This window comes from Colobus angolensis, unplaced genomic scaffold, assembly GCF_000951035.1.
Source record: "Colobus angolensis palliatus isolate OR3802 unplaced genomic scaffold, Cang.pa_1.0 Scaffold187, whole genome shotgun sequence".
NCBI lineage: Eukaryota > Metazoa > Chordata > Mammalia > Primates > Cercopithecidae > Colobus > Colobus angolensis.
The window spans coordinates 1,155,469-1,172,656 of NW_012115010.1; the positions used below are offsets into that span (position 1 = coordinate 1,155,469).

At 51.6% G+C, this 17,188-nt stretch overlaps 1 protein-coding gene and 1 pseudogene across 1 annotated transcript in view; both read right to left on the minus strand.

Moving 5' to 3' along the window:
• Positions 1-978: 978 nt before the first annotated feature.
• Positions 979-6,845, minus strand: LOC105510409 (annotated as a pseudogene).
• A 573-nt stretch (positions 6,846-7,418) lies between these two features.
• Positions 7,419-17,188, minus strand: part of ITGA2B (integrin, alpha 2b (platelet glycoprotein IIb of IIb/IIIa complex, antigen CD41)) — a 17,522-nt gene continuing 7,752 nt past the window's right edge. Inside the window, exons 13-30 of the mRNA XM_011940098.1 lie at positions 16,442-16,624; positions 16,158-16,203; positions 15,945-16,049; positions 15,805-15,860; positions 15,561-15,712; positions 15,248-15,373; positions 14,212-14,279; positions 13,931-14,078; positions 13,271-13,363; positions 12,579-12,658; positions 11,869-11,949; positions 11,647-11,746; positions 11,395-11,547; positions 11,153-11,278; positions 10,568-10,681; positions 10,229-10,330; positions 9,610-9,726; positions 7,419-7,656 (exon numbers count right to left, since the gene is read on the minus strand). Coding sequence (XP_011795488.1) covers positions 7,597-7,656; positions 9,610-9,726; positions 10,229-10,330; positions 10,568-10,681; positions 11,153-11,278; positions 11,395-11,547; positions 11,647-11,746; positions 11,869-11,949; positions 12,579-12,658; positions 13,271-13,363; positions 13,931-14,078; positions 14,212-14,279; positions 15,248-15,373; positions 15,561-15,712; positions 15,805-15,860; positions 15,945-16,049; positions 16,158-16,203; positions 16,442-16,624 — 1,910 coding nt within the window. The 3' untranslated portion in view covers positions 7,419-7,596. The remainder of the gene's footprint in view (positions 7,657-9,609; positions 9,727-10,228; positions 10,331-10,567; positions 10,682-11,152; positions 11,279-11,394; positions 11,548-11,646; positions 11,747-11,868; positions 11,950-12,578; positions 12,659-13,270; positions 13,364-13,930; positions 14,079-14,211; positions 14,280-15,247; positions 15,374-15,560; positions 15,713-15,804; positions 15,861-15,944; positions 16,050-16,157; positions 16,204-16,441; positions 16,625-17,188) is intronic.

Here is a 17,188-nt window from a genome sequence, read left to right on the forward strand (position 1 = left end):
GCCTGCCCCCAGTACTGCCCACCTTCAGCCCATCCCGCAGCTCCTGCTCTGCGCTCCCAGACTCTGGGCTGCAAAAAGGAGTGTCGGGATTAGGGTCCCATCACCCGGGTTCTTGGGTTTCGAGAGTACCCAAAATTGGTGCAGAATTTTTTTGTGTGTAGGTTGGGAGTGGCTATTGCTTACAACACTCTCAAGGGGTACGGTCATGAAAGTCTCAGAAAAGTGTAAGAACTCCCTGCTCGATGGCCCCCTTCTCCCGGCAAAACACCTAGGCAGTGCTGGGGCGGGGAAGGCCCCCTAGACACTCCTAAGTCTCTTTTTTGTTTTTGAGACAATTTTTTTTTTTTGTTTTCAGGGACAAGTGAACATTTATTTTTGGGCCTTTCTTACTATTTCAAATCTTTTTTCAAAACAAGGCCCCAGGAATCTCCAGATTCAATTATGTCCCTGGGCTTGGTCGACTGGTGCAGGAGTCGTGGGGAGCCCTGTACAAATGCTAGAGTTACTCATTTGCCAACACTAAACTCGAAGATAGAAGATGCCCATGGAATGTGCTAATTTTAGATAAGGTGGCAGCCAATGTAGAAAATGCTGGAATTTTTCCTTGGAACTGGACTGTGATGAGAGGTGCTTGCCATGAACATAGGCTAGTGTTTTCTTCTTCTTCTTCTTCTTTTATTTATTTATTTTTATTTATTTATTTATTTTTGCAAGAGTCTTGCTCTGTTGCCCAGGCTGGAGTGCAGTGGTGAGGTCTTGGCTCACTGCACCCTCTGCCTCCCAGGTTCAAGTGATTCTCCTGCCTCACCCTCCCGAGTAGCTGGGACTACAGGTGTGTGCCACCGTGCCCAGCTAATTTTTGTATTTTTAGTAGAGACAGTGTTTCACTATGTTGGCCAGGCTGGTCTTGAACTCCTGACCTCAGATGATCTACCCACCTTGGCCTCCCAAAGTGCTGGGATTACAGGTGTGAGCTACTGTCTTTTCTTTGACCTTTCCTTTCCAGTTTTTGAAGATAAAGCTGGAAATAATCTTCTCTGAAGATACTTGATAAAAATTCCCATAAAAACAAAAACACATGCTTCTACTACACATGCTTCCACTTCATTGATAAAAATTTACTGCAGTTTGGCACCTGGGTCTAGTTCAGCTGGCAGATGAGCTGACTGATGCATTCACCCCAATAGCCAGGTGTGCCCATCTCATTGAGGAAGCCCACTCTATTTTTGGTAGCATGACGGGCCACTGAGAGGTGGAAAGGGCGCAAGAACCATGAGATCTCCTGGAAATGCTTCCCTGGGAAGGCAATTTCATGAATGAGGTATTCCAAGCAAATGACACCAAACTTCCCCAGGTGCTCTTCAATCACTGTGTTGTCTGTCAGAGGTATGATCTTATTCTTGACCTTGGCTTGTCTATGTTTCAAAATGAGTTCCTGGACAGACTTCTGATTTGGAAATCCCCAGGTCACATAAGGTTCCACTATACGCAGCATTTTTGGGTTCTGGGGGGTGACATTTACAAAGACAACACTAAAAATTTTATTTAGGCAAAGTCTTACAAATGGTACTCTGCACCAATAAACTCACGCCATCAATTCTTTCGATGCATACAACAAAGGTCAAGGAATGTTTATCTGGCAATTCCAAGGCGTGACGTTTGACTTCTAGTCATCTGAGATGCATTTTGTCACATTTCTGCTGCTAGGAATCATGTAGGAATGATTCCAGTTGCTTAAACTTGAGCCCTTTTCCTTCCTTCTGCTCCTTCTTTGACAAAAGTGCCTGCTTTGCCTGGGTGGCTTTGAGGGCTTCATAAGTCTTCCTCTTTTTCAGGAGATTTTCGAGAACCAAAGGGATTTTTCTTTGCAAGAGCAAAGAAAAATCTTTCTAGTGTTGCAGCTACTGATCATTAAGAGTCTTTTGTTGTCGCCCAGGCTGGAGTGCAATGATGCAATCTCGGCTGACTGCAACCTCCGCTTCCTGAGTTCAAGAGATTCTTGTGCCTCAGCCTCCTGAGTAGCTGGAATTATAGATGCCTGCCACCATGCCCGGCTAATTTTTGTATTTTTAGTAGAGATGGGGTTTCACTGTGTTGGCCAGGCTAGTCTTGAACTTGTGACCTCAGGTGATCCTCCGAAAGTGCTGGGATTACAGGTGTGAGCCACCATGCCTAGCCCTAAGTCTCTTATTAAGCCACTGGCAAGTTATTCAGCCTTCTGGTCCTGTCTTCCTTTAAAATGGGAGTCGTCATAATCTTTACCTCACAGGGTTGCTGTAACGACTAAATGAGATGTAATGACCAAATAATGATGTAAAGACTCTAGCACAAGCCTCACAGGAGCAGGGGCATAATAAATGCTGCTATTGCTGGCCCAGGGTGAGGTGGGGACTCACCTGTGCCCAGGTAATATGATGCATTGCTGGGCAGTGCTAATGGCTAAGGAGTGTTTCCAGAGCTGGCAGCAGCCTTTCTCTTCCACCAGTTGGTGATTCTCAGTGGTCTTGGTTCTGGCTTTGTGAATGATAAACTGGGTCTCTCCCTTGTCCTCAGCCATTGAATCCTGTATTTGAGGACAGCTATTGGCTTGCCCTAGTCCCAGCCAAGCTCTCTTTCCTTCCAGTTCAGTATTTCTGGTTGTCATCATCAATCAGTTTCCAGCTGGCCAAATCCTTATCTGGTATCTCTTCCCTGGTTCTCTCCGGTTTGTCACCTTCTCTTTCTCACCGTGTGGTGGCCAAGAGGGGACTGGATACCTAAGGCAAGGACCCCATTTCCCAGAGAACAGCAGGCTTCCCTCCTGGTTGGGTCTTCTGATTTTTTTTTTTTTTTTTTTTGAGACGGAGTCTCGCTCTGTCGCCCAGGCTGGAGTGCAGTGGCTGGATCTCAGCTCACTGCAACCTCCGCCTCCCAGGTTCAAGCCATTCTCCTGCCTCAGCCTCCCGAGTAGCTGGGACTACAGGCGCCAGCCACCTCGCCCGGCTAGCTTTTTGTATTTTTTAGGAGAGACGGGGTTTCACCGTGTTAGCCAGGATGGTCTCGAACTCCTGACCTCTCCGCCCGTCTCGGCCTCCCAAAGTGCTGGGATTACAAGCTTGAGCCACCGCGCCCGGCGGGTCTTCTGATTTAAGGGGACATCATTATAAGCTTGTGGACAGAATGAAAACTGCCAGTGTATCTGTCTCTCTTCTTTCTTTCTCCCTTCCTTCTTCTTTGCATCTCTCTCTCTTTTTCTTTTCTTTCTTTCTTTTTTTTTTTTTTTTGAGATGGAGTCCCGTTCTGTTGCCCAGGCTGGAGTGCAGTGGCTGCGATCTCAGCTCACTGCAACCTCCACCTCCTGGGTTCACGCCATTCTCCTGCCTCAGCCTCCCAAGTAGCTGGGACTGCAGGCGCCCACCACCACGCCCGGCTAATTTTTTTGTATTTTTAGTAGAGACAGGGTTTCACCGTGTTAGTCAGGATGGTCTTGATCTCCTGATCTTGTAATCCACCCGCCTCTGCCTCCCAAAGGGCTGGGATTACAGGCATGGGCCACCGCGCCCAGCCTCTCTCTCTCTTTTCAATAGAAATTTCCATCTCACCAGATTTCCCAGTACTATTCTTATGTAACTAGTTTTTTGGAACCTCAGCACAAGACTTAGCACTCATCCCTGGTAAATTTCATCCTGTTGGTTTCTACCCAACTTTGCAATCTGTCAAGGCTGCCTTGAATCTGCTTCAGTCACCCATTGTATTGGAGCTCCCTCCCAGCCAGCAGCCATCTGCAGGGTGAAGAGTGGCTTCCTCTGCCTCCAGTCAAGCGACTCATGACAATGCCAGGCAGCCCAGGGCCAGGATGAAGCTTCATAGAGATCTCCTTCAGCTTTATCAGAATTGTTCAGGTCTAAATCCGAGTCTCTATGATCCAGCTCACATTTATGTCTTGTCTATAAGGACAAATGCCAAATGCTTTGCTGGATCAAGATAAGTTGACTGGAGCCATCCAATTGCAATGACGGAAGGAGGAGGCAATTTGGCTGGGGTTCAAGGATCACTGCTTAATCTTTTCTTAAATGCGTTCAGTCACCCAAATAGAAACCTGTTCCGAAACTTGCCATGCATGTATGTCAAAATATTCTTTTCAGAATTTACTATTTACACCTTTGGGTAAAATCAAATACCAACAGCTCTTGCTGTTATATGGTTCATCAATGGCTTCCCCCAACACTTGGCGTCAAGTCCAAAGTCCTCCCCGTGGCCACGGGGTGTTCCTGCTCCCATCCCCCATCTCCTGGACCCTCACCCACCTGCCTCCAGCCAAATGGGCCTCCTTGCTTTTTTTGAACACACTAAGCCAGCTCCTACCTCAGGGCCTTTTCACTGGCTGCTCTTTCTTTCCAGAACATTTTATCTTCATGTAGCTGCATGGCTCAGTCATTCATCTCCCTGCTTATCCCATCAAAGAGGCCTTCCCTGACCACCCTACCTAAAATGTTAGCAGCACCCCTCTAAACATCCACCATATATATATATATATATTTTTTTTGAGATGGAGTGTTTCTCTGTTGCCAGGCTGGAGTATGCCTCCTGGGTTCAAGCAATTCTCCTGCCTCAGCCTCCTGAGTAGCTGGGATTACAGGTGCCCACCACCGTGCCTGGCTAATTTTTGTATTTTTAGTAGAGACGGGGTTTCTCTATGTTGGCCAGACTGTTCTCCAACTCCTGACCTGAGGTGATCTGCCCGCCTCAACCTCCCAAATGCTGGGATGACAGGTGTGAGCCACCATACCTGGTTCACCCATATACAATCTATCACTCTCTCGTCACCTTTATTTTCACTCACTCACTGCCTGCCACTGACCATACATTTATTTATTTGTTTACTTTACTTTTTACCTCTGCAATGTAAGTTCCAGGAGGGCAGGGATGTTGCTTTGTTCACTGCTGCATCCCAGCACTGGAATAGTGCCAGGCATGCAGTAGGTGCTCCATGATTATTTATTTTTATTTTTAATTAAAAAAATTTTTTTTAGCCAGGGTCTCAGTCTGTCACCCAGGCTGGAGTGTAGTGGTGAGATCAAGGCTCACTGCAGCCTTGACCTCCCAGGCTCAAGCAATCCTCCTGCCTCAGTCTCCTAAGTACCTGGGTCTACAGGCACACACCACCACACCTAGCTAGTAATTTTTATTTTTATTTTTGAGATGGAGTTTGGCTTTTGTTGCCCAGGCTGGAGTGCAATGGCACAATCTCGGCTCACTGCAACCTCTGCCTCCCCGATTCAAGTGATTCTCCAGCCTCAGCCTCCCGAGTAGCTGGGATTACAGGCGCCTGCTACCATGGCCAGCTAATTTTTTGCATTTTTAGTACAGACGAGGTTTCACCATGTTGGCCAGGCTGGTCTTGAACTCCTGACCTCAGGTAATCTGCCCACCTCGGCCTCCCAAAATGCTGGGATTACAGGTGTGAGCCACCTCACCCGGTCAATTTTTATTTTTTCAGAGACAGAGTCTTTCTCTGTTGCTCAGGCTGGAGTGCAGTGGCATGATCATAGCTCACTGCAGCCCAAAACTCCTGGGCTGAAGTGATCCTCCTGCCTCAGCCTCCCAAAGTGCTAGGATTATAGGCATGAGCCACCATGCCTGATCAATAAATATTTATTGAACCCAGGAATGAACAAATCCCTCAGGACTTCAGGGAGACCTCCCTACCTCTGCCTCTCAGCTGTACTCACCACAGCTGGAGAGCTGTCTTCCATCCTTATCCTCTTTCCTGGCTAAAGGCTCTTCTTGGTGGGTAGCCAGGGAGCAATGCTTGCTCTCTCTTCCCTGGCATGATGCTGCCTTCCTCAGGCAACAGCTGAGCCAGGCTCCCTCTGCCCCTTCTCACTCCAAACAGCTTTAAAGACCTTTTTTGATAGAAAGGCAGGGAAAGCATGTTATTTTTCCACACCTCAGGTCATTGTGAAGTTTACCCTTCCAAAATTGTAACAAATGTGCTATTTAAAGCTGCCCTGGCTGGGCGCCGTGGCTCACGCCTGTAATCCCAGCATTTTGGGAGGCCGAGGTGGTGGATCACCTGAGGCCAGGAGTTTAAGACCAGCCTGACCAACATGATGAAATCCCTTCTCTACTAAAAATACGAAAATTGGGCAGGCGCGGTGGCTCATGCCTGTAATCCCAGCATTTTGGGAGGCCAAGATGGGTGGATCACGAGGTCAGGAGATCGAGACCATCCTGGCGAACACGGTGAAACCCCGTCTCTACTAAAAAAATACAAAAAAAAACTATCCGGGCGAAGTGGCGGGTGCCTGTAGTCCCAGCTACTCGGGAGGCTGAGGCAGGAGAATGGCGTGAACCCGGGAGGCGGAGCTTGCAGTGAGCTGAGATGGCGCCACTGCACTCCAGCCTGGGTGACAGAGCGAGACTCCGTCTCAAAAAAAAAACAAAAAAAAAGCGAAAATTAACAAGCTGTGGTAGTGTGCTGCTGTAGTCCCAGCTATTCAGGAGGCAGAGGCAGGAGATTACTTGAACCTCTGAGGCGGAGGTTGCAGTGAGCCAAAATTATGCCACTGCACTCCAGCCTGGGTGACAGAGCGAGACTCCGTCTCAAAAAAAAAACAAAAAAAAAGCGAAAATTAACAAGCTGTGGTAGTGTGCTGCTGTAGTCCCAGCTATTCAGGAGGCAGAGGCAGGAGATTACTTGAACCTCTGAGGCAGAGGTTGCAGTGAGCCAAAATTATGCCACTGCACTCCAGCTTGGGCAAGAGTGAGATTCTGTCTCAAAAATAAAAAGTAAAATAAATAAATAAATAAATAAAGCTGCCCACCAAGGACACAGCCTACCTTCTCTGATGCTCCCACCCCATCGCCTGCCCTCCCATCCCATCCTGCCCTTAGACATGTTCATACCACTCCAGTCTTCCTTGAGGCCCTGCCACCTTTTCTCTCCCTTTTTTTTTTTTCCTTTGAGACTGGAGTTTCACTCTTGTTGCCCAGGCTGGAGTGCAATGGCGCAATCTTGGCTCACTGCAAACTCTGCCTCCCATATTCAAGCGATTCTCCTGCCTCAGCCTCCCGACTAGCTGGGATTACAGGCATGCGCCACCAGGCCCAGCTTATTTCATATTTTTAGTAGAGATGGGGTTTCTCCATGTTGGTAAGGCTGGTCTCGAACTCTCAACCTCAGGTGATCCGTCCACCTCGGCCTCCCAAACTAGTGGGATTACAGGCATGAGCCACTGCGCCTGGCTCTCCCTCTTTTCTTATACCTGCCACCCCAACTCTGCACTCCCTGACACTCCCCAATGACAGTGATTTGCACACTTTGCCCTGGCAGAGATCTTCTCTGTTCACACTTCCACCAGCCCTAGGTCCCTGTCCAAAACATTTCTTCAGTCCTCTCTCCTCTGGCCCCAAAAGGAGGCAGCATGCTCGGCATCAGGGCTCAGTCTCTTTATTAGGCAGCAGGAGGGGGTGACCCAGCTCTGTTGGGAGGGAAATGACACCAAGAGGACCCCATGGAACAGCTCCAACCAAAGCTTGGAGGCAACTCATTGGAGAAGGGGTGGTGCAGGTAGCACGCCCAACCCTCCTGCTAGAACAGTGTAGGCTGCACCATCACTCCCCCTCTTCATCATCTTCTTCCAGGGGTGGCCGGTTCCGCTTGAAGAAGCCGACCTGGGGGTACATGGGGGCCAAGGTCAGGGTATAGAGATGATCTGTCAGCCTCAGAGCACGTGTGAGGAAGTATGTTAGCTACGAGCGCCTCCCTGGACCTGCACGGAACACGAACCCCTCACAAATGGATGCCTTTTGACATTTGAGATAATGCATGGAACAAATTGTTGGGTTTTTGTTTTTTCTCTCCTGAGTTTTTTTTTTTTTTTCTTTTTTTTAGATGGAGTCTCACTCTGTCACCCAGGCTGTAGCGTAGTGGCTCGATCTCAGCTCAATGCAGCCTCCACCTCCCGGGTTCAAAAAATTGCCTCATGCCTCAGCCTCCTGAGTAGTTGGGTTTACAGGTGTGTGCCACCATGCCCAGCTAATTTTTAGTAGAGATGGGGTTTCACCCTGTTGGCCAGGCTGGTCTCAAACTCCTGACCTCAGGTGATCTGCCTGCCTCAGCCTCCTAGTGTACTGGGATTACAGGCATAAGCCACTCTGCCTGGCCTCTGAATTTTTCTTTTTTATTTTATTTTTAGAGACAGGGTCTTTCTCTGTTGCCCAGGCAATCCTCTCACCTCTTAGCCTCCCAAGCAGCTGGGACTACAGGTGTGGACTACCACACCTGACTAATTTTTTTAAAAAAACTTTTTTGTAGACATGGAGTCTCACTATGTTGTCCCAAACTCCTGGCCTCAAGTGCTCCACCGCACCTGGCCCCCACCTGGAATTTTTATTTTATTTTATTTTATTTTTGAGACGAAATCTCGCTCTGTTGCCCAGGCTGGAGTGCAGTGGCGCAATCTTGGCTCACTGCAACCTCTGCCTCCCTGGTTCAAGTGATTCTCCTGCCTCAGCCTCCTGAATTGCTGGGACTATAGGCGTGCGCCACCATGCCTGGCTAATTTTTGTATTTTTAGTAGAGATGGGGTTTCACCATGTTGGTCAGGCTGGTCTCCAACTCCTGACCTTGTGATCCGCCTGCCTCGGCCTCCTAAAGTGCTGGGATTACAGGAATGAGCCACCATGCCCAGCCTGGAATTTTTCTTATGCTGAAGTTTGTGTCTACGTGACTCGAGCATATGATGGTATGTGTTCGATTATTGTGGGTCTAGTGTGTGGTTTCCCTGAAAGCACCATGTCTTCCCTTCAGGGTGCTTGAGGCTTCTCCAGGTGCAGAGGAGCGAGTGACCTTCCAGGGCCACATAGGAAGCAAGGAATAGGGTGTAAACCAGTCCTTGGGCCTCTTGCCTCACTCAAGGAGAAGGGCAGAGCTAGGAGGAAGTGTGTCTTGTCCTCGAGACCAGCCAGGAATTCCTGAAGGCAGAACTTACACCCTATATACCCTCTATATCCTCTGATTCTTTCTGGTGGCAGGGGTGTCTAAAGGCCCCAGAATTTCAGGCGCTATCCTTTCCAATAGTATGTACCTGGAAGTGTTCCCAGGAGAATGACATTTTTTGTGTTTGTGTGTTTGTTTTACCTTTTTTGCTCTACTAGAGAAAGACATTCTATTTCTCTCTCTCTCTCTCTCTCTCTTTCTTTTTTTTTTTTGGAGATGGAGGCTTGCTCTGTTGCCCAAGCTGGAGTGCAGTGGCGTGATCTTGGCTTACCGCAACCTCCGCCTCTACTGCCTTAGTCTCCCGAGTAGCTGAGATTACAGGCATGTGTCACCACGCCTGGCTAATTTTGGTATTTTTAGTAGAGACGGGGTTTCACCATTTTGGCCAGGCTGGTCTCGAACTCTTGACCTCAGGGGATCTACCCGCCTTGGCCTCCCAAAGTGCTGGGATTACAGGTGTGAGCCACCCCACTGGGCCGAGAATGACATTCTAATAATGGAGACATAGACCCCTGGTCCCTGGATTACCCACTTGGGTGGGCCACCATCTCTCCTTGACTCCCTGTGAGGCAAGGCGGGGCCAAGCCTGTGCCCCACTGGAGATTCCACCGTCCTTCACACCTCACCTTCCACATGGCCAGGACCAGGATGGTGAGCAGCAGCAGGCCGCCTAGCACACCCACCAGCACCCACCAGATTGGAATGGCCCTCTCCTCTAAGGCCCGAAGCAGCTGTGTCCGCACCTGGGGACAAACCCACGTGTCTTCTCAGTCACCTTGACACCTGCCTTTCTTTCTTTCTTTTTTTTTTTTTTGAGATGGAGTCTCGCTCTGTCACCAGGTTGGAGTGCAGTGGTGTGATCTCCACTCACTGCAACCTCCACCTCCTGGGTTCAAGAGATTCTCCTGCCTCAGCTTCCCGAGTAGCTGGGACTACAGATGCGTGCCACCATGCCCAGCTAATTTTTGTATTTTTAGTAGAGACAGGGTTTCACCATGTTGGCCAGGATGGTCTCGATCTCTTGACTTCATGATCCACCTGCCTCAGCTTCCCAAAGTGCTGGGATTACAGGCATAAGCCACCACACCCGGCAGACACCTGCCTTTCATAAAGACTCAAACCTCAGGCTGGTGACCTCCAGCCATGCCACCCACCCATACCACCCCTCAGACCTTCCTGACTGGTCACTGACTGGGGACAATGGGTCCTGCAGGACTGGTCTCTGCTCCACCCCCCAACACTCACCTGAGCTTCCCCTCGTGGCAGGCTGAGCGGGGGCACAGCATAGGGGAGGGAGGACACGTTGAACCACGCCTGTGACTGCAGCACAAACTGATCCAGTGGCCTCTGGACAGGTTGGGGTTGAAAGCCGTAAACACCCACACGAGGCCTATTGGTTGCAGGAGTCCAGGTCCCACACTCCCGGCGGGGAAGCCCTGCCTCTGGCCTAATCCCACTGTAATCCCCCAAAGTAAACCTTGCCTTCCCTCTCTTCCTGCCTTCCCACACCAAACCCCGCCCCTCCCAGAGCAAAGTGGTCCCCGCCTAGAAGGCCCGGCCCTGCCACTCTACGGCCTGCCTCACCTGGTGGAGGCTGGGCAGCCACAGGAAAGCCAGCACCGTGACCATGGCCCGCTGCCCGCGTGCCATCTCCTGCAGGTCACACTGCACCACAGTACAGGGCGCCGAGTCGCAGCTCTGAGGGGAGGCGTCGTCAGTCCCCAGCCCGTCCTGGCCCATCACCCTATCACCCCCCACCCCCTTACCCCCAGGACCCAACGCAGAGGGGGCTGGGGGTTCAGGGAGCGGTGGCCTTCCCATCAGGAAGGGCCTTGGATCCGAGCTTCGGATGCTGTCTCCACGGCTTGCTCACATAGTCCCAGAGATGCAGGAAGGGTCACCCCCCAGCGCGCAGCGCCCAGAGCTATGATAACCTTGCTTTGGCATTATTTTACGTTCCTTAATGTACTGGGAAGCTTTAAAAAAGTGCAGGTGTCTTTCAGCTCACCCCAGACACAAGCCAGCGTGCTCCTTCATGTTGAAGTGCTCCCTGGGACCAAGCGTGGCCCACAGAGGCCCACAGCACACCCGAACCCCTCTCCCTCCTCCCAACCCCTCTGCCCCTTGGGCCCCGGGGAGGCCCCACTGGAGACCAGAGAGCCTGCTCACTACGAGAACTGGATCCTGAAGCCTCGAGGGCTGCTTGGGCTCTGGCAGGAAGATCTGTCTGCGATCCCGCTTGTGATGGGCCGGGTGAATGGGGGAGGGGCTGGGGGTGGGCAGCCCCCAGTCCACCTGGTGGGGCAAAGGAGTGGTCAGGCCCAGGTCTCTGCTGAGCCCCAGCCCACAGAGGTGCCCCGGTGGTTGGTCTGGGGCCCCCTTCACAGCTCTTTCTTCCACCCAGCTCTCACCTTGCGGGGGTTGACAGGAGGCTGTGGGAAGCACTGAAGGCCCCCCTGGGGCTGTATATCCACAATATAGAGCAGGTCGGAGTGCTGGGACTGCCCGGGGAGGTGGATGCTGAGGTGAAGGCCATTCACAGTCCCAGGGCCATTGTTGTGGAGCTGGAGGGGTGGTGGTGGCAGGGCACGGGGAGCTCAGCCCCTCACCCGGGCTTCTGAGGACCCGCTCACCCCAGCCCGGGACGCGAGGCTCCTCCCTACCTCATAGGTGTGCTCCACTTTGGGTCCCCGGCTGTCCAAGCTGTTCTGCTCCCTGTCACCTTCTTCTGCAGCCACCACCAGGGAGGCTGGAAAGGAGTTCCTGCAAATGCCCAAGACCCCCAGAGAGAGTGTGATGCCCTGACTGGCCTGTGGGGTTCCCCAGCGCCCCCTGGAGTTGAGAGCCCTGAATACCACCTCCATTCTCCACCCCTGGCCTCTCACCCTCGCAGCTCCACTTGGGCCTCTGCCCGGACTGGCACATCCAGCAGCACAATCTTGCTGTTTGGATTCTGGCTGTTCTTGCTAGAGGGGAGGGAATGAGGAGAAACAGGGCCAGGGACACCAGCCCAGTGACTCTCTGAGGGTGAGGCCAGAATTTTAGAGAGTTCAGAGAAAGCTAATTATACAAACAGCATGCCACACTGAAGTTAGGCCTGGGAGAGAACTTCCTCTACGGCTCCAAGACTCAGACATAAGTCTCTGAGGAAGAAAGGGAACTAGGCTTCTTCAAAGACCTTTTCTTTTTTCTTTTTTTTTTTTTTTTTGAGACGGAGTCTCGCTCTGTCACCCAGGCTGGAAGGCTGGAGTGCAGGGGCCCAATCTCAGCTCACTGCAACCTCCACCTCCCAGGTTCAGTTCCAGCTATTCTCCTGCCTCAGCCTCCTGAGTAGCTAGGATTGTAGGTGCACACCACCACGCCCAGCTAATTTTTATATTTTTAGTAGAAATAGGGTTTCACCATGTTGGCCAGGCTGGTCTCCAACTCCTGACCTCATGATCCGCCTGCCTTGGCCTTGCAAAGTGCTGGGATTACAGGTGTGAGCCACTGCACCCGGCCTCAAAAGACCCTTTTGTATGGAAGGCAGCGGAGGGGCTCTGCACGGGTCAGACAGGGGAAGGGTGGTGGGTAGGCACACTTGCTGGGTCAGTACCTCCGGATCTGCAGCTGGAAGGACACAGACTCCCCAGCCTCTTCCAGATTCCCCACGCTCACCAACATCGCAATTCCTATCTGGGAGATCACAAAAAGGTCACTGCCCAAATGCTCCACTTCGGACAGCCCTGCCCTGAATGTGGCCTCCAGTCTTCACCCTTCAAGATCACCATTATTCTTTCTTTTCTTTCTTTCTTTTTTTTTTCTGAGATGGAGTCTCACTCTGTCACCCAGGCGGAGTACAGTGGCATGATCTCGGCTCACTGCAACCTCCACCTCTCAGGTTCAAGTGATTTTCCTGCCTCAGCCTCCTGAGTAGTTGGGACTATAGGCGTGTGCCACCATGCCCGGGTAATTTTTGCATTTTTAATAGAGATGGGGTTTCGCTGTGTTGTCCTGGCTGGTCTTGAACTCCCAACCTCGTGATCCACCCATCTCGGCCTCCCAGTGTGCTGGGATTACAGGCGTGAGCCACCATGCCAGGCCACCATTATTATTTCTATTTTACCTGGAAGCCCACTGGGTAAAGGGGCTCAGAGAGGGAAAGTCACTCACCCAAGGACATGGGGCGAGGGAGTGTGAGGTCCAAGATTCTGGCCCAGAACTATGCGGTTCTAAAACCTCACCCCTAAAATCTGGTTGTTCATGAGCCACTGGTGGAGACCCAGCACCACGACCCAGCAGCCTCACCTGGGTGTTCTTCTTCATGGGATTGCCCAGCTCACACAGCACCACCCTGGTCTCATTCTCCTTCTTCTGGTTACAGATGAGTCTCTCAAAGCCCTTCAGGAAAGCAGTTTCAAGAAAGAAATTACAGGCATCAGCATCGTATGTATATATTTAAGCTCCCTTGGAAGGTCTGGAAAGATTTGTGTGCCAAGGTAGGGAGGGGGTTTCTTGGGGTGGGATCTCAAGGGACTGTCACATGCTAGTGGGTGTATTGCTGTAGCACTATTACTTTTTATGCATTTTCATTTTGGAAATAAAAAACACAAAACATTAGAGTATGACCCCATTATTATAAACTACATTAACAACATAAAAAATAAATATATACTTATGTGAGTGCCAGTCAATATTGAAAAAAAGACTGGGAGGACATCCTCCAAATGTTAACAGAGGTTCCTGTTAACATTTGGTTCCTAAGCCTTTTTTGCTTTTCTGGTTTTTGTAATAGAGTTCTGGAATTCTGTGCCATTAGCAAGTATTCCTCTTTCAAATAAAAAATTAAAAATTACATCTTTGACAGCAAAGCAGAAGAGAAGAGAGACTCTCAGGGAGGGAGATGAGAGAGCCAAGGCTCCAGCACCTCCCAGATCCTGGGTACTGTTCCCAGGGTGGGGGCCGTACCTCGACGTTGCTTAGGGCCCGCATGTAGTGGGCCCCCTGGGGCAGATGCACGGCCAGCTCTGCTTCATAGGCCCCCTCGCCCTCGTTGGCTGTGTCCATCTGCAGCTTCAGGACATTATCTGCCCCAACTAGGAGCGGGGAGCCTGTCCTGTGGGGAAAGAGGAGTGAAGCCAGATAGCCTGGGTCTGGGCCCAGGATGTGGGAAGAGAGGGGACTCAGGTGGGGAGCAGGTATGACGGGCAGAAAGGGCCAGGATGGGGCGGAGTGGGAGGCCTCCTCACACGCTGGCAGTGAGCTGAAGCTGGGGCACACACACGTCATCTTCCCCGCAGTCCAGGACGATTCGTGTCTAGGGGGACACATTGGGGTGTGTGGGTAAGCTGGGGACGTGTGAGGTTTGGGGATTACATCAGGGTTAGGAAAACAGTAGGCTTTGGGTTCACATAGGGGCTTAGGGAGTAAGAAGATCTGAGGATGAAAAGGAGTTTGGAGATGGGGCTCTGGGGTTTATTTGGAGGTTTGAGACAATGTCAGGGTTTATCAATATACATTAGAGCTTAGAGGATACTGGGATTGTTAGGTGTTTATTTTATTTTATTTTTTTGGAGACAGAGTCTTGCTCTGTCGCCCAGGCTGGAGTGCAGTGGCACAATCTTGGCTCACTGCAAGCTCTGCCTCCCTGGTTCATGTCATTCTCCTGCTTCAGCTTCCCGAGTAGCTGGGACTACGGGCTAAAAAATTCGCCCACACCCGGCTAATTTTGTGTGTGTGTATTTTTAGTAGAGACGGGGTTTCACCGTGTTAGCCAGGATGGTCTCGATCTCCTGACCTCGTGATCCGCCCGCCTCGGCCTCCCAAAGTGCTGGCATTACAGACATGAGCCACTGCTCCTGGCCTTTTTTTTTTTGAGACAGTCTCACTCTGTCACCCAGGCTGGAGTGCTGTGGCACAATCACTGCAACCTCTGCCTCCCGGGTTCAAGTGATTATCCTGCCTCAGCCTCCCAAGTAGCTGGAATTACAGGTGTGCATCACCATGCCTAGTTAATTTTTTTGCATTTTTAGTAGAGATGGGGTTTCACCATGTTGGCCAGGTTGGTCTCCAACTCCTGACCTCTGGCAATCCGCCCACCTCAGTCTCCCAAAGTGCTGGGATTATAGGTGTGAGCCACCGCGACTGGCCAGATTTTGAGGTTTTCATTAGGGTTTGGAATTACATCAAGGTTTTGGGGTTCACATTGCATCTTGGCACTAACTCTAATCTTGACTTGTTGTCAGGGGTCCTGCACCTCCCTTGCCTGTCCCCACCTGTCCCTACCTGCTCCTGCACATGGGTGTCTCCATGCAGCACGACAGCAGGGGCCATTCCAGCCTCCGTGGGCGGCAGGGACACATTGAGGCTGAGCACAATGGGGCTCAGCTTGTCCCGGAATTCTGCCTCATCCTAGGATGGGGGGAGGAGTCAGGCCATCTTGCTACCATACACATCCCACCTTCTCCTGGCCAGTCGGCACCGTGTCCTGACTACCCCCGGACTCACAGCGCCCAGCTCAGTGCCCCAGGGCTGGAAGAACAAGTGCAGTGGGTGTGTTCTACTCGCCCAGCCCTGCCAATCCCCTGCCTGGGCGTACTCGAAGGAAGGCCATGGTGGTGTGGCAGATGGGGCTGTGCTTTCCGCCCAGATCCAGGTTCAGGGTGGTGCCTGCCTGTTGAGAGCCCAGCAGCAGCACCCGCCGGCCCTGGCGGGGCTTCTGCCGGTCCAACTGCAGCTCGGCATTTAGGGCTGGCAGGGCAAGCAGAAGAGTCAGGACCTCCCTGGCCAGCCTCCGGAGGAGTCCAAGCCCACCTCCCTCCTATCCCCTTCATGCCACTCACATAGCTTCTGAGGAATGTTGTGCCCAGTGGCTCCAACACACATCTGGATTTTGAAGCTGCAAAGACGTAAGTGGGGCTCAGGGGTTGGGGCCTTTCTGAGGTCCCAGATCCTTCAAGGCTCATGCCCTCTGCCTCCTCACCAGCTCACGGGTGTCTTGGTCTGGGGTAGGACACAGCTCTTCACAGCAGGATTCAGTGAATCTTGTACCAGTAGCTGGACAGAGGCCTTCACCACTGGCTGAGCTCTGATGGGATGGGGTGATGGGGTAGGCTCACCACTGTGGCTCCTCCTGGCCTGGCCTCCTCTGATGGCATGGGACCTTCCCCATCCTGCCCCTGGAGCCAGCGCTCACCTGTACACAGCCACCTGGTTGGCCCCGTAAGCTCCCACAATCAGGTCTATAGACATGGAGGAAGGGGTCAGAATTGGCCATTAGAGAGGGCGTGGGATCCTCATCTCATCTTCCCAGGGGTGTCCCCACACCACCTCCCCCACTGGAGGTTTCACCCAGCCCCTCTGGCAGTCCACAGGGGGACACTAGTCCAGCCATGAGCCCCTGGCCATGTCTCTCGGCACTTCCAGCAAATGTCCAAGGGCCTTTCTTGGGCATTTCTAACTGGAGGCAGTCCAGGGCACCTGGGTATCCGTTGTCATCGATGTCTACAGCACCTCGAAGGGAGAAGCCAAAGGCAGAGCCTGTGGGGAAGGGGCTGTCCAGGACCTGGGAGGGACGTGAACTCAGCCCCTCACTCTGACCCAGGAACACCAGCACTTGGCCCCAGCCACTGGGACCCCCGTAGGGGGCAGCCACTGCAATGTCTGGAAGGAGTAACAGAAAGGGAGTGGCCCATTGTTATTCAGCCTCCCTAGATGACTGTAAAGCTTTCCTGAGCTTCTCTGGGCACATCCCAGGAGACCAGGAAAGGGGTACAAAGTGTGGGTGAAGGAGGCACTGCCCTACCCTCCAGGAGTTGACAATTAGGTGGGAGAGGGACCTGCCAAGTAGGATTGTTATAAAAAACAGTGACAACTCTCACTGTCTATTGAGGAAAATATATCCTGAAAATTAAGCATCATTATTCCTTTTTCTAAATTTATTATTATTATTATTTGAGATGGAGTCTTGCTCTGTTGTCCAGGCTGGAGTGCAGTGGTGCGATCTTGGCTCACTGCAACCTGTGCCTCCTCCGTTAAAATGATTCTTGTGCCTCAACCTCTCTAGTAGCTGGGATTACAGACGCCTACCACCATGCTCGGCTAATTTTTGTATTTTTAGTAGAGATGGGGTTTCACCACATTGGCCAGGCTGGTCTCGAACTCCTGACCTCAAGTTATCTGCTTACCTTGGGCTCCCAAAGTGTTGGGATTACAGGTGTGAGCCAC